We start from the raw sequence: 16,321 nt of genomic DNA on the forward strand, positions 1-16,321 counted from the left end.
TGACAAGTATAAAATATTGCTTATGCATACATAGGGCACAATTTAGATTTGTAGGGAAACCTGATGGTTTCCCTACAAATCTGATATTTTTATATCGTCTGTACAGGCAAAAGACCAAGTGTGACATAATCATTGCTTGCAGTCTACCCTTGGCCGGCTCCAGTGTTTGGGGGCCTAGGGTCTGCAAGTCTGGCACAGACTTCCCAGGCCCAGCTGCACAGGTCCTACAGACAGTCTGAGTAATTTTCAGCTTATTAGACAGAATTCTGCTGCCATCACGAGTCAGACCGTTGGGCATGATGGTTGTGATAGTGATAGAAGGCTGCATTCTCAGACACAGCACCTCTACAGACACCTCGTGCTCAGCGGTGTAGCTAGGTGCCACGGTGCCCGGAGCAAGGGCATGTTTCGCGCCCCCCCCCCCCCCCGATTTGTAGTAGGCGGGGCTCTTGCGTGGCAAAAAGGAGACGCGGCCTAACATTATACCACACACAGTAATGCCCATTGCACATAAAGCCACATGCTGTATTGCCAATTACACATAAGTCACACTTGATGCCCATTACATACTATATAACAAACCGTAATGCCTATTAAACGTCACACAGACATTACATAGTATACCACATGCCATAATGCCCATTATACATTTTGCCACACATAATGCGTATTACACGCTGCGCCTCACACTGTGATGCCAATTACACGTTGCGCCTTACACCTTGATGCCCATTACACATTATGCCTCACACCGTGATGCCCATTAGATGTTGCGCCCCTCCTCCCTCCTGTTCTCACTGCACTCTTTTTGTATTTCAACTACAGCTCTCTTACTCATCTACAATCTATACCTGCATCTATTCTCATTCACTTCCTTATATCTCAACTACAGCTCTCTTACTCATCTACAATCTATACCTGCATCTATTCTCATTCACTTCCTTATATCTCAGCTGTATTGTGTACTAAGAATTGTGCTTTAATTGTGTTATGACTAGTTCTGTGTACCCTGTACTGTTCTTTTGTGTTCTATATGTACAGTACTGGCTGGTGCAATCACCATGTGGCGCCGCTGATTGGCTGCCTGGGTGCTGCACAGCTCAGTAATGATATGTTCCCCATGTCTGTGACCCTCATTAGAGTACATCTAGTATATATATCAGTACTGTTACTGGCTACCTAGCTGGCTGTGCAATCACCATGTGGCGCCGCTGATTGGCTGACTGGGTGCTGCACAGCTCAGTAATTATATGGTCCCCATGTCTGTGCTCCTCATTAGAGTACATCTAGTTTATATATATCAGTACTGTTACTGGCTGTGCAATCACCATGTGGCGCCGCTGAATGGCTGCCTGGGTACTGCACAGCTCGGTAAATATGTTCCCCATGTCCGTGTCCCTTATTAGAATGCGTCTTGTGCATATCTGTATGTGTGATGTACATTTGTACTGCCATTGTTGCCTGTTCCTTGTACTGATAACCCTTTGTATTGCAGTATGTGCATTGTTATTTTTATTGTCTGTAAAGCGCCTTGAGTCCTGTTGGAGAAAGTGCGCTATATAAATAAAACTTACTTACTTACTTACTTACTTACACATTACGCCTCAGACCATGATGCCCATTATACAACACATGGTGATGCCCATTACATATGCCACACACTGTGGTGCCCATTACACATTATTTGACACACATGATGCACATTACACATTAGTTGACACACTGTAATGCCCATTACATATTATACGGCGCAGGACAGACGGGGGGGGGGGGGGCGCAAAGATGGACAGATAGAACAACATAGATAGAAAGATGGACGAGGGGAGGGGGGAGCACAGATGGATGGAGGGGCAGCATAGACAGAGGGAAGAGTTGGGAGGGGGGCAAAGACAAACAGATGCTGGGATGCTCACCATTAGTTTCTCTCCTTCATCACACAATGTCAGCGGCTCCTCCTCTCTGTGCGGAGCATTTCTGTCCAGCAAAGGCGTCAGCACGCAGTGGGTCCTCTCCCTTTTCTCCCCCCTTCATGGTGAGGCTCTGGGCTGCGGCTAGTCAGTCCCCGTCCTCTCCCCCTCCCCCTCCCCCCCCCCCCCGGAGATAAGGTTAAAAGCCAGTGCCCTGGCTGCAATCGTGTGGGGGGGGGGGTGTGCAACCCCGGCAACCCCCGTGCGCACGCCTATGCGCTGGGACGGAGACATGCACTGCTATTTAAAATTCACATCTCCCGCTGGACCGCGCTGGCCAATGGGCGCTCGCGGTCCAGCAGCCCCCAGTTGATTGGCTGCTGGACCGCAAGCGCCTATTGGCTAGCGCGATCCAGCGGGAGACGTGAATTTTAAATAGCACCGCGTCTCCTGGACACAGCGGGGAGCCGGGAGCTAGCGGGGCAGATGGCGGCGTGGCGCGGCATAGAGAGCGCAGGTGAGCGGGCGAGCTGGCGGTGCCGGCACAGCTCCGGCGCCATGATAGTCCCCTGCGCCCGGAGCTGGTGCTCCACCGGCACCGCCCTCGCTACGCCTCTGCTCGTGCTGCGTTTGCATTTTTGTACGGAATTGCTCATCTGCTTTCATGCTGTTGTGCAGCTTCATACAAAGTGGACTCAATTGTTTCTACGTTTTCCACAAAGAAAAGGAATGTCATGTATATTTTTTTTTTATAAAGTTTGCAAGTATAAATATTGTCAGATATAATATAATTATAAGGGCGTTCCAGCATTCCGCCCTGAGACGCCATTGTCCCGTGGCTGGGAGGGGCGCAGTTGGGAGTCCCCCAGGCTGAAGGGAACAGCATCTATTCAGCGATGCAGAGGGGCGAAAAACGGGGGTGTGGCCTGAGAAAGTGACATCTGCAAGGCCACATCCCTTTCCATAGGTCACTCCCCCTTTTCGGAGTGTCCTGATTAGCGAGTCACAAATGTTGGGAGGTATGATTAGAGTGATAGAAACCAAATCCGGTTATACAGATATTACTTACATGCAGCCCCCCAGGTAAAATTCGCTATTGTAGTGAAGCCAGACAAAGTCTGTAAGCCTGCACTGGCTTCACTGTGCATGGCAGGACATCCTATTGGAAGTTTGACCTGCCAGTCACCCAAGGCCGTCCCATTGTGAGGTGTTTCATTCTCTCCAAGATCCCAGTATGGGCTGCTGCGCGGCAGCCCATAAAATCTGATGTGATTTCACTTCTATGGACTGTTGCCGAAGCAGCCCTTAGAAGCTGGCCGCATGCGCAGTATAGAGGTCCCAACACCTGTCATCATTGTACAGGCACCAGGATCGCTGCTGCAGGGACCAAGAGGAGCGGCGATGGCAGGGGGGGTGCTGGCATCGCAGCCAGCGGCAGCCCCTCTCCTACCATAAGGTAGGAGCCACCACTGCTTACATGAGCTTATATTCCTGGTCCTTAGGGCCACCGACAGGGGGGAGCTGTGGGTACAGCTGTCCTGGGCCCCAGCTCTGGAGGGGCCCGGGCAGCTGCCCACAGTGACACCTCGACCCCCGCCTCCCCCCCCGGCAGCCCCCCAGCCAGGCATGCACGATACACAGTGCAGTCTGCAGAGCACCGAGCCTAGGACACAAAGACGTGGGATGCCGCAGCTAGGTAAGTAAGTGTGAATTAAGGTCAGTTCCGGGGAAGGGGGGCGGGGGTGCGAGTGCGGGGGGGGGGGGGGGAGGGCCCGGACTGAAGGTCAGTCCCGGGTCCCAAAATTACTAGTGGCGGCCCTGCTGGTCCTAGGGGTGTGTGGCTAAGCCTTGTGTGTGTGGCCAAATTTCCTTGTGGATACTGGAGCTCAAAGCAGACACAGCAGCAAACTGAAAGGGTGTTATACTCAGCAGAAGAATACATATTGATATGTTTACACAGGGCTGATGTAAAAGTGCCCATACATGGGCCAATAGCATCGCACAGTACAAAAAGTATGTGCTGCACATACTTTTTGTACTGCCTTCTGATCGCATCACGTGCAAAATGCATGCGATGCAATCCAGCCCATAATCGCACCATGTATGGGCACCTTAAGGCTTTCTCGGCACCTTAGGCAAAATGTAAATTTAATGACTACCCCCAACTTGACTTTGCCACCAATACCCACTTTCCAGCCCCTCAAGTGAAAGTGTGGAAGTGGAGTCTTACAAATTCTACAGCTGCCACCTGCATTAATTACAAGAATGTCTTCCTCATAGATAGCCTTAATTTTGTGATAGGCAGACTCTGTGGCACCCCTCTCAGATCCCAGCACCCTAGGCAGCTGCCTAATGGTAATGCCCTGTGTATACATGGAAATAAGTGTGTATGACTGATTAGAGGTACTGTATATATGTATATAATTGGGTGGAGCTCCCAGCCACCCGGGAAAAGATTGCAAGTTTACTGGCCAGTTGCCAAGCCCCTGCACCCACTAGGAGTAGCATGCATATCCCTTGCAGCAGGGTGGTGCCGATGATACTAGTCGAGCTGAATCGCATTATCATGGCCCCATCTCTTGCTTCACTATGTAGCAGAGATGAGGTCATGATTACACAATCTCACTGTCACTCCCCCGTCTCCATCCCAAAACACAATCATATATCCCTTTACACATCCCCCTGTGCCAACTTGACTGCTTCCTCTTGGAATAGGCAGCCAGATTGTCAGCAAATATGATGTGATTATAGTTAGATAATGGTTTGGGGAAAGGGGGGAAAAAGGGAGATGGGCCTGGGGCACAGGATTAATTTGTCATAAGGTATGAAGGCATGCTCCGTACAACAAAATGGCTAAATAATTTTTTATAAGGTTGTGGAGGGGCTCCCTGGGAGTAGGGTAAGTAGATTCAAAAAAGAATATCCAAGAGGGATATCAAGAAGTCTCCCGGGTGGGGCACAGCCTTCTTGTTCGATGTGATATCTCAGTTAAAACTGAATTTTAATGTTTAAAAGAAGAGGTCTGTTTCAATCAGACCTAAATAACATTGGACAAAGACACAACAACATCAAACATATATCAAATTCCCACTTCTGTTCTACCTTTTTCCTGCAAATGGCATCCCAGTGGTGCACCTTTGAACCTGTGTTGTTCTCCCTGCAATGTCAATTTTGGACAACAGGGTTTAAACTGGGGACATTTGAGGACCGCATGCCAAAACGCACCCCTAACACTTTTCTATATATCTCACTACCAGAGTGTCATCGCTCACCCATTGTTCACTACAGTTATTACTGTATACAATGGGCAGCAGCATACACTAGGGAAACATAGTGATTGATATTTCACCTATCTACTACTCTTACTAAATTTGGTTCTCTCATTTCCAGAGGTGCCAACTCTGACTCTGCACTGTTGTATACACAAGAGGGTCTGATCGGTTACCCTTGGCAACAGCAGAAACCTCTCTTTTTCCCTATCCCTATACTTGTGACACTCATAGGTTCCGCTCAACTGTGCATTCACTGAACTTCATCACATGCGCAGGTAGCAGCCACTCTTTTGAGTAATATTCATCTCAAGTATAATTTCTTATCTTCTTTATTATCTTTCTCTGAAACTCTCATAGCAGCTACATTGTATTGACTAGATGTTAGTAAATAATTACATTGTTACATGACATTATCATATAGAAACTTTGAGGCAAGTTGTCTGATTTATTAGTATGAAGTTGTTTCATTAACCCTCACAGGTTTTACTAAATATTCCCCTTCATACTCAGATTCTTTAACAGACAGAAAAGCTGATATTTCACTGCTTTCTCACAAACAGTGACTTATTTATTTCCCATATTTCAAAAATGAGTGGGAATTTGATATATGTTTGATGTTGTTGTGTCTTTGTCCAATGTTATTTAGGTCTGATTGAAACAGACCTCTTCTTTTAAACATTAAAATTCAGTTTTAACTGAGATATCACATTGAACCAGAAGGCTGTGCCCCACCTGGGAGACTTCTTGATATCCCTCTTGGATATTCTTTTTTGAATCGTGATTATAGTTAGGAAAGATATATTCACTGCATGACCAAAAATATGTGGACTACACTTTGCTATTTCTGCCACACCCATTGCTAAAAAGTGCATAAAATAAAGCATGCAGCCAATAGATGGGGTCATATTGATGAACTCTTTGACATTTAACTTATCACTTGTCAAATTTCTGCCCTGCTACTGCTGTCCAGGTCAACTCCTGTTACTGTGAAGTTTGAAGTGCAGAGTCGTTAAGGTAGAAAGGTGGGGACCAACTATATATAATAAAGTCGTAGTTTTGCAATATCTCAGCATGCATATATAGGTGCGGTGTTCATGTGTTATGAACTTTTTGACCAAGAAGTGCAAATGTACACGGTGTGGCGTTATACCCACTTGAAGTATACAGTATGTGTGTGCATATATTGTGTTATACTTGGAAGAGGTATATTCATACAGTACCTCCCAACTAACCCCATTTTCATGGGACATTCACACTTTTTTGTGAATGTCCTGCTGCCAACAGTGTCCCATTGTGGAGAGGGACAGTTGGGAGACCCTCCGTCCCTCGCTGCTCTGCTTAGCAGTCTTTTCACTGGGAGATAGAGACAGTGGGCATGCCAGCAACCTATAGAGAGCTGGCCATGGCCCCACAGCGACAAAAATGAGGCATTGTCTTGCAGAGGTGCCGCAATCATAGGCCATGCCCCCTGATTTTGCATGCCCTAAAACATGACCCGTTCCATTAGATACAAAATGCTCTGCTTCTAGACTTCCCTCTTAATGTATGAATGCCATCACCTGTGTTGAACTACTTCATTGATGGGAAGGGTGTTTCACCAGAGTATTTTGTACCTAATAAATGGGTTGTGTTGGAGAGTATGATTTTGGGCGTGCTCTGGAGAATTTGTCCCACAAGGTTGTGAAAAGTTGGGAGGTGCTATGGTATATTATTTATATACATGCTATGGTGTTATACTCAGTAGAGGTATATGTTTGTATATGGACCCTTATTCTGGTTGACTCGCTCGGGCACGAATTTGCACTGGGACCGCTGTTTTTGCGTATGCGCAGCAGCATTTCTGCACGTGTATACACTAGGAGTGTGCAAACTTGGCGAAAAGTATGTTTGCGGAGTGCACACTCCTAGCCTTTCGAGCAGGGGGTGAAGAGGGACGTGGGGTGCCAGCCTGGGATATGTGAACGCCCAGTGTTTCATGGGCGTTCCCATGAAAACGCTGGCCGTACACATGCTGATGCGTTTGTGGGGGGGAGGGAGGCGGACAGCTGGCATATCAGGATGTCTGCTGCCTGCCCAATTCCCTGGAATTCTATACGCATATGGTATGTGTATATGTTGTTATACTCCATAGTTATTTATATGCGTACAAGTGGTGTATATTCAATAATATATGTACACACACATGTTGTGGTGTTATATTGAGTTAGTACAGGTATATACCCATCAATTGTTTGATGTTACACCCAATCTCTTATATTTTAGGCTACATGTCTCAATCATCCTGAGAGTGTGTCTATAACGCTGGGCGCGGTCACACATGAAACTCCACCCCCCCACCCAGCCTTATACACGCACACCACACATAATACACACACACACACACACACACACACACATGTAGCCAAACATATAAGAGATAATACACACATATTGGCCCCTGCCTGCCTGCACTACACCCCCCGCAATACCACACACCTATAATACCCACAGACACATGTAGGCACATATATAACTTTATCACTCTGCCCCGGCACCTGCACTCACCCCTGTCTCGCGGGATCTCGCGCACGCCCCACACGTTTAAGTCAGCACTATCCCACTCTCGCGGGAACTCCCAGTGCCACCTCAGCACGCTCCGCACACACAGTGCAGCCCTGTGCGCCCGCTGCATCCTCCTGCCGCCATCCTTGTCCGCTCACACCACCACAGGCGCCTTGACCCTGCACCCGATGACTGACACCCCCTCCAGCCGCGATACTACTGTGCCCGATGCCTGACACCACCACCTGTCGTGCACACTAAGCTCCCACTCCCCTCACACCTGCCTCTCCACCGACGCCAGCCCGGCACCCAACAAGAGACAACACTGCCCACTATACCACCAACGGCTCACAGGTAACTTTTGGACACTATTGTAACAACGCCTACACTCTGTACATATGCTACCTAGCCTGCAGCACAACAAATAACAACCCTTAATGCTACCACAATCCACCCCCCACCCAAAACTAATACCACACATACACTCTCTTTCCACCACTATACCAGGGTTGCCGACTTTTTCTGTCTCCTCTCCGGGAGAAGCCCGGAGAGGAGACTTCCAGCTGCAGTTTTGGAGGGTGGGGCTGGAGCGTTACATCATTAAGCCCCGCCCCCAGGATGTTAAAAACCCCAATTCACGTATCTATGTGGAGAGGGCGGGGCTAAAATGACGCGATGTGGACATTTTAGCTCCGCCTCCTCCTCTGAGACCAGCGGATTGCCGCATTTAAACCCAGAGGTATGGGGGAAGACACTGCAATCGGGGGGTGGCGTGGGGGTCCCCCAGATCTGGGAGGGTTGCCCACTTTTCCGGGGGGCCGGGAGGAGGACCCGATTTTCGGGATCCTCCCCGCCATTCCAGGAGGGTAGGCAACCCTGCACTCTACCACCAACGCATGCAATTTACACCTACCTAAACTTACAGCACTCCAACAAAATCCATAACCCAACATACCCCTAACCCACACCACCCACCCTCACACACAATTCACCAAAATAGGAACATAATTTAAAAAAAACCTTTATTTGTAAATTTTATGGGGCGTAGCCCCCTATGACGGTGTGAAAAGGGAGCGATTTATCACCTAGTAGATGTATATACGTGTACAGGGTTACAGCTCGATATAGTATGTCCTCATCATTGTGGCCACAGCATACGGCTCCATACCTTATGTAGCATAACCCGCACTACACTGGGTCCATACCACCATCCATTACCTTTAGTAAAGTAAAGTGATTGTGGCGAGCGAAGCAAAACACCATACCTAGATCACCATAGATGATAGCAATCATACATTACCAGGGAAGCCCAGGAGCAGAGCATTGTGTCCCTCCTGGAGAGGATAATGTTGGGAGGTATGATATATATATATATATATATATATATATATATATATATGTAGACGTCTATACCACTGAGTGGTATAGACGTCTACATGTGGAGGAATACCGTAGTGGTAAATACGTGTACATGTGATGGGAGGGGTGGTGGTATACCCTGTACGTAAATCTATAAGTAACATGGCCACACATGACGTCACACGGATCACGGACAGCCCCATTGCAGTTGGCAGCACTCCTATAAATAGAGCCTTCATGTATTCGGTGAGTGACTGTCCAAAAACCCAATGAGCTGCCACTGCCTGACCCACATTTAACAACACTTTAAATTATTGGTGGACGTGGCCACTAATCACAAGGCGGCATTTATCCAATGATTCCACGTCACTCCTCCTCCCTCTAAACTGACACCTATATTAACCAATAGCAAAGCTCTACTTTACGACTGTCGCTCTTCAATTGGCTAATAGCACACTCTTGCCCGCCCCTGGTTCTCAGAATGGCGGAGACTCCATATAAATAATCTACCTGACAGGCTGGAATTGAAGTACGTCGGTCGGAGAGGGGGCAGGGTCACATACAGAATCCCCTCGGACGGCGGTGCTTTCCACGGTAAGCTCGGTCCTGCAAGTCGCTGTCTGTGTTCAGTGGCGTCTGGGCACAGTACGTGAGTGACATACGTGTGGAAAACGCTACATACCTTCGTGTCATGCATGTATCATCGGCTAGATTAAGGCGAATCCTCAGTCGGGCCTGTGGGTGTACTTCGCCTTACGGGAGGCCTGACGCGTAATGTGGGGTGTATAAGAAATCTGGGAGGTGGCTGGGGTAGGTGAGTATGGGGAGCAGGGGAGCTGTCACGTAGCGTGTGCGTGTGTATGGTCGTCCAGTGTGTCATTAGTGTTACTATTGACGGATCAGTTTCCATCAGCTACACTAGTGTGCTGTATGTATAGTGCATGCACAGGCATTCCCTATGTTGTACCTGGGTATTGATTTTTAGTTGTAAAGTTATTATTATTCAACATGACATTGTGGCCTACAATTGGTTTCTGCATGTCTAATTCCTCTGTAGAGATCCAGTTGCTCCAGGTAGAACTAGAAAACTCAGCATGTGTCTGGCAGGGCTTGTTGGGGCTTGTCTTACTCCAATTGGTGACCCTAGACTAAGCAATGACATAACCTATTTGTGTTTCTGAAAATATATATTTCCACACACCCACTCTCCAGCTTGTGGGAGCTGATCCCCCCCCTTTTTAAGTAGAATACTGGCAAGGGTGTGTTCCAGCCCAATATATAATTTGGCAAGTTCTATTAAGTAGTTTTTGTTATGATACTTACTCCACCCTTGCTGACTTAGCAAATGTGTAAAGGTCGCCTTCTACCTTTGAAAGATTGTTACATTATGAGGGGAGGGATTGTACTTCATGACTGCAGTAAAAAAAAAAAAAAAAGGTTTAGAATCTAAACATGTGGAGCCTTGATACTTACAGGTGGCAGATGTTAACCCAGTGAACTCTGTGGTCTTGTGATCTATAATGTTTATACTGCATGCATGCATACCTAGAAACATTTGCCTGGAACTAGTGTGCCAGACAAATATTGACTTTATGCACTCAGTGACTTTCTACAGTATGTACTAGACCATTGTGTGTCTTGTAGGTTGAACTATAGTTGTAAACAGAACTTTTACTTCTATTTTTTTTTTTTTTCCCCAATTTATTTGTATAACTTTTTTTTTTCTCCTATATTTTTGCAGGAAAAAAGTTGCGCATACATTCCCTCTACCATTTTGACAGTGTCTTTATATTTGTCAAGACTTAAGACCGATATGCAGCTTGAAATTCAAGTAGCATTAAATTTTATCATTTCATATCTCTATAACAAACTGCCACGGAGACGAGTCAACATTTTTGGAGAAGAACTGGAAAGATTACTGAAGAGAAAGTATGAAGGCCACTGGTATCCTGATAGACCTTACAAAGGATCAGGGTTTAGGTGCATACATGTAGGAGAAAAGGTTGAGCCTGTCATTGAGCAAGCAGCCAATGAGAGTGGGCTGGACATCGATGATATCCGCAGGAACCTTCCTCAGGACCTTAATGTATGGATTGATCCATCAGAAGTCTCCTACCAGATTGGTGAGAAGGGACAAGTAAAAGTACTCTATGTTGATGACTCCAATGAGAATGGCTCAGAACTGGATAAAGAAATTAAGAACAGTTTTAATCCAGAGGCCCAGGCATTCATGCCAATTACTGACCAATCTTCTCCTGTATCCAGCTCCCCATCGCCTCCTTTTGGTGACTCTGCTACAGTAAGTCCAACATTTATGCCTAGAGCTAATCAGCCTTTAACCTTTACAACTGCCACTTTTGCTGCCACCAAGTTTGGCTCTACCAAAATGAAGAGCAACACTCGTAATAAGATAGCACGGTCCTCACCAACCCAGTTCAACTTCAATGTCAATAACTTGTTAAAGCAGAGCAGCAGTATGTCATCCTCCATGCACTCTCTCTACGGCCTTGGCCTCACTAATCTCCAGCAGAAGACTTCTGCCCTCTCTCCAAATGCTAAGGAATTTATCTTCCCTGGTATACAAGATGAAGGAAGGTCTGACAACTCTCTAAGCCTCGGCCCACTACCATACAGTAATGCCTTTGACATGTTTGCGTCTTACGGTGGTCTCAACGAGAAATCGCTGGTGGATGGATTAAGCTTCAGCCTGAACAATGTGCAGTATACTAACCAGCAATTCCAGCCGGTTATGGCTAACTAAAAGCTAATAGGACCTGTATATCCAAAGTATTGTACAAGCTGCATGAACCCAAGGTGATGATTTTATTCCTTATTTCCTCAGCTTGTAGCCTTCATACATTAAAGGTTGGTTGCATAAGCACATAGAGCTTTTTTTCCCCAGAATAAGTGCAAACCTACTTTGTGTTGACTACATTTTTAAGGAATATTGCCTCTTACAGTATTAAGAAGCTAATTATTTTTTCTAAATTGGAAAAATTGGTATGTATAAAGTATGCACACAAAGCTTGGAATACCCCACTCACCTACATGTCTGGAAGGTGGATGTGAAATTATATTGTTAAATGTAAAAAAGGGGATTAACTTTTCCAACTCTGTTTGTTTTATATATAAATATATTTACATTATACATTTCAAGATTTTTACGGATCTGTGATTCCTTCAGCAGCTTTATGTAGAGTTTTATTTTATTTTTTTTATTTTTTTTCCTTAAACTGTAAAGTTCTTGAAACACCAGTTGTTCAAAAAGTTTATCTGATTATTCCTCACTGTACCTTATAATATAGAGGGATAACTGTAATTTCAGAGTTGTATTTTCTGTTACAAAATAAGATTTTTGCTATATAAGATGGAGATATGTAATTGTAACTTTTTTGTATCTAAATTGTGCAATACTTGATAAAAGAAATGTTAAAGTATAAAGTCAGTGTCTTACATGTTAAGAGCTGAAATAGTTTATATTTAGTTTGTATTAAAAACATTTTTTTAAAATAAACTTAAGTGTTTTCTTCTTGTTAATGAGTGGTGGTATTTATAATCTGTGTGAGTGACCGTTCTACATCTATTCATGGTAGATTTCTAGGTTTTGGTCATGTACTTGTTTATGCAGGAAGGGTCCAGATAACACAATGGAACTTGCTGCTGCTGCCAGTGTTCTGAATGGGTTTTACATCCATTCATAGTCTACAGACCAATGCATCAGCACTCTGCCTGTATTCAGGATTAATAGCATAGAAAGCTGACTACATAAAACTGCTGATTCACTTTTTATAAAGTGAAAGTTTATAGAAGGCTCAGTAGGCTGGCCAGAAAATTCAGCGTATCTGAAAATAAGGGACATTATCAATTTGTATGGTTGTAAAATGTGAGTATAGCAATACATTACAATGCTTGCTCTGAAACGACCAGTTATAATATGAGCCTATGCTTTAATGGTTGCCTTATTTTCCTAGTATGAAGTTTCTGAAGCACTTTGGGACTCACAAAATATTTTTACGAATGTTCAATGCAACATTCATGGTCAACAAATGGCTAGTATCTATTGTAAATTTTAGGGTTTCCCAAATTATGGATTTGATGCATTAGAGTAGAGAAGGTGTCCATAGCGATGTTTCGGCTTTTACGAAACGCTAAGAGTGTTGGGTGTGGTTTTTTTTTTTTGTTTTTTTTTTTAAATGTATGTATGCTTGTATGCTATGTATGTATGCTATGTCACACGCTCCTGCCGGGCGGCGAAACCCCACGCACCCAGAAAGCCGTGCCGCACACAGCCGTTTACAATGGTGGGGATGGCCACAGCCCGGCAGCCGTCCCGTCCAGTGGTGGGATCCGGCGGCTGGGCCGTCCCATGTGAATGGACACGTTTGTGTCAATTAACTACGGTGTGTGGCACGGCTCTTTGCCGAGCAGGGTTTCGCCTACCAGCAGGAGCCGGAGTGTGTGAAATAGCCCTAAAGGTTCCTTGGCTGGTTTGCCAGTGGCTTCTTGATCTGTGGGAACATTTGCACATTTCTTCTTGCAACCTCCAACAGGCTGGGAGAAGAAATGTATTCTCTCAAGGACGCATTATTCTGTTGGGCACTACAAAGTTCTGTAAGATATTTTTGGTCCCCCTAAACTGGTCATTGCCTCAATGCAGTCAGGTGCTATAAGATCCCATCCAATCAACATGTAAGCTAAAGTAACAGTATCAGGGCACACTTTACTTCATGCTGTAGACCAGGGGTAGCCAACTCCAGTCCAACAGTTCACGGTTTCCAGCTCACCGCACAGGTGCAAAACATTTGAAAAGATCCACAGGTGGAGCTAAATACTTCACTTCTGATTCTGTGAGGAGACCTGGAAAATTTGACCTGTTGGTAGCTCTCGGACCGGAGTTGGCTACCTCTGCTGTAGACCTTCTGTGCATTTATGGCAGTGGTTCCCAACACTGGTCCTCAAGTACCCCCAAGAGTGCACATTTTCTCATTCATGCAGCAGGAGCCACTGGAGTTAATACACTGGGTTTAGACTTGGGAATGCTGGGAGCTAGGCACACTAAATTTGTTTAGGAGAAGACTAGCTCCTCCCCTCTAATACCCATCAGCCCCAGTTAGAAATTTGTGCCCAAGGGAGCTAGTCACAGTTTTCCTGCTCCTGCAGGTCACTTAGCACAAATAGGTTTTTATTTTTATTTTTTTAATGCTCTCTCCCTTCCCAGCTTATATCAAAAGCTTGGGTCCGGGAGCTGACAGGCGCCCCTGGATTTCATTCAGGCAAGTCGGTCAGGGCCTCTGCTAAAGGCCTCTGCCCAGACCTTCGGTGTTCCTGCGGTCCCTCTATCAAAGGGACCGTCATACATCCCTCAAGCAGCCTCCGGGGGTGAGTACACTCTCATCCGATCCCTGCGCCCTGCTCCTTCTCCCTCCCTGCGTGTGTGTTCTGTGCGCCGTTTTGCAGGGTAGAGCCGCGCCGCTGCAGTGCTGGACCCTTTTTTGACACTAAACAGGGCACTGCTCCTGGTCAGCAGACGGGCTGTGACCCGTGGTGTGGGGTAAGCGTGGTCTGCGCGCGCTCTCCCCTCGCGGCGGCGCCATGTTGGATTACAGCGCTTAAGCGGTGGGGGACTGGTGGGGTTGCGGGGAATCACTATGTAACAGCGGAGGCGGGCATGGCGCGGCCCAACATGGCTAAACACTCTCCTAACACGCAGGTCAGTGTGGACTGAAGTACTGCTGTTCCCCTATTTTATATAGGCACACAGCTTCATGTCAGGTTTAACCTGCACCTGTTAACCCTTCACTCCCTGGCTGATTGCAGGCTCTAGGGATATATAGGGTATATATATACATATATATGTATGTTATTTTTTTTGTAACTGCTTTTCTAAGCATCTTCCTCTCTGGTGCCCTACAGTCCACTTATAGCTGTCCTGTTGTGTGTTTGTGAGGGAGTGATTTGGTGTGTCCTTTTAGTTAATGGTCAGGGACACTAAAAATGACGGGCAGGTCAAACACTAAACCATCTTAAAGTGTTTTTTTTTTTTTCCTGCTTTAACTGTGGTGTTAAATTGACCCTGTACACACCAGGGGGCAAGGCCACTATGTGTCAAATGTGCATAGTAGGCCCTCCTGCGACGCAGGATACTTCTTCCCCTCCCCCCCAGGGGGGGCTATTTCCTCAGTTCTCTGAGGATTTAGCAGAAAGTCGCAGGGCTGAAAAAGGGGGGGCATTTGATCTCTCTAAATTAGTAGAGACTTTAGCCCTTTTCCTTGACAGCGGCTCAGAGGCTGCCAGCCGTCCGTCTAAAGAGGCCTTTTATGGCCACTATAAGAGCCTCAGTATGAGGCCGAGGACGGGGAATGGGAAGAGGTACAGTAGTTGCCCTTGGAGACAGAGCCCACTCCCTTTTGGAGTGGGGCTCTTGTTGTAGCGGAAAGACAGGTACTCAATTTGCCTGAGGGTCCTATACCGGCGCCACAGGAATATGACCTGTCCGCAAAGGATAGGTGCCTGCTTCGGCAGCACATATACTAAAATCAGAAGGATACAGAGAAGATTAGCATGGCCCCTGCGCAAGGAGGACACGCAAATTCGTGAAGCGTTCCATAACAGCCCGGATGGTGTAATGGTTCCCATTACTGCCTCACAGCACTGTGGTCATGGGTTCGATTCCCACCATGGCCCTAACTGTGCTGAGTTTGTATATTCTCCCCGTGGGGCTATTTTTCCTTTTCTTCCTACGAACATGGAAAAAATGGAAAACTCCTCCGGCTGTAGATGCGTCGGTTTCCAGGTTTTCGAAGAAAACTATTTTTCCAGTTCCAGGGGCTTCTTCGCTCAAGGATCCCTCGGGCAGAAAGCTCGAAGCTACTCTCAGACCATCTATACGGCAGTGGGGACGCTGCTGCGCCCAGCCATAGATTAAGCGTGGGTCAACAAGACCACTGCTAAAGGGGGCTGAACAGACCGTTCTGGAGAGATGCATCCAGGGACATCGCTCTCAATTCCTCCAGCATTTCGGTAATGTGGTCTTAGCACGCCAAGCTCTTTGGCTGAGATCATGGCAAGCTGAATCTAAGGGGGAGGTGTAATGTCTCCTAGTTTCAGGGGACATACTTTTCGGTCCAGAATTGGACAAATGCATTTCTCAGGCCGTGGGAGGCAAGTCAGTTTTTTTTTTTACCGTCGGCTCCTCTGCCAGCTCGCAGACAATATTCTGGAACATCGTTCCAGTCCTTTTGA

General features: G+C 46.4%; 1 protein-coding gene and 1 non-coding gene across 3 annotated transcripts; both read left to right on the top strand.

Moving 5' to 3' along the window:
• Positions 1-9,524: 9,524 nt before the first annotated feature.
• TOB1 (transducer of ERBB2, 1) lies at positions 9,525-12,593 on the top strand. 2 transcript variants are annotated; one of them, XM_083148285.1, is made up of 2 exons: positions 9,525-9,673; positions 10,821-12,593. In XM_083148285.1, exon 2 carries the CDS (start codon positions 10,893-10,895, stop codon positions 11,838-11,840), a length of 948 nt encoding a protein of 315 aa, XP_083004411.1. In that variant the 5' UTR covers positions 9,525-9,673; positions 10,821-10,892; the 3' UTR covers positions 11,841-12,593. The 2 variants fall into 2 exon arrangements, with proteins under 2 accessions (XP_083004411.1, XP_083004413.1); XM_083148287.1 differs by lacking the exon at positions 9,525-9,673 and adding an exon at positions 9,719-9,893.
• A 2,992-nt stretch (positions 12,594-15,585) lies between these two features.
• LOC146012802 (U6 spliceosomal RNA) lies at positions 15,586-15,692 on the top strand. The gene has a single exon (XR_014445805.1). It is a non-coding gene; the product is annotated as a U6 spliceosomal RNA (small nuclear RNA).
• Positions 15,693-16,321: the final 629 nt, after the last annotated feature.

The sequence above is a fragment of the Crinia signifera genome, chromosome 6 (genome assembly GCF_055691185.1).
Source record: "Crinia signifera chromosome 6, ASM5569118v1, whole genome shotgun sequence".
In the NCBI taxonomy this organism is placed as follows: Eukaryota; Metazoa; Chordata; class Amphibia; order Anura; family Myobatrachidae; genus Crinia; species Crinia signifera.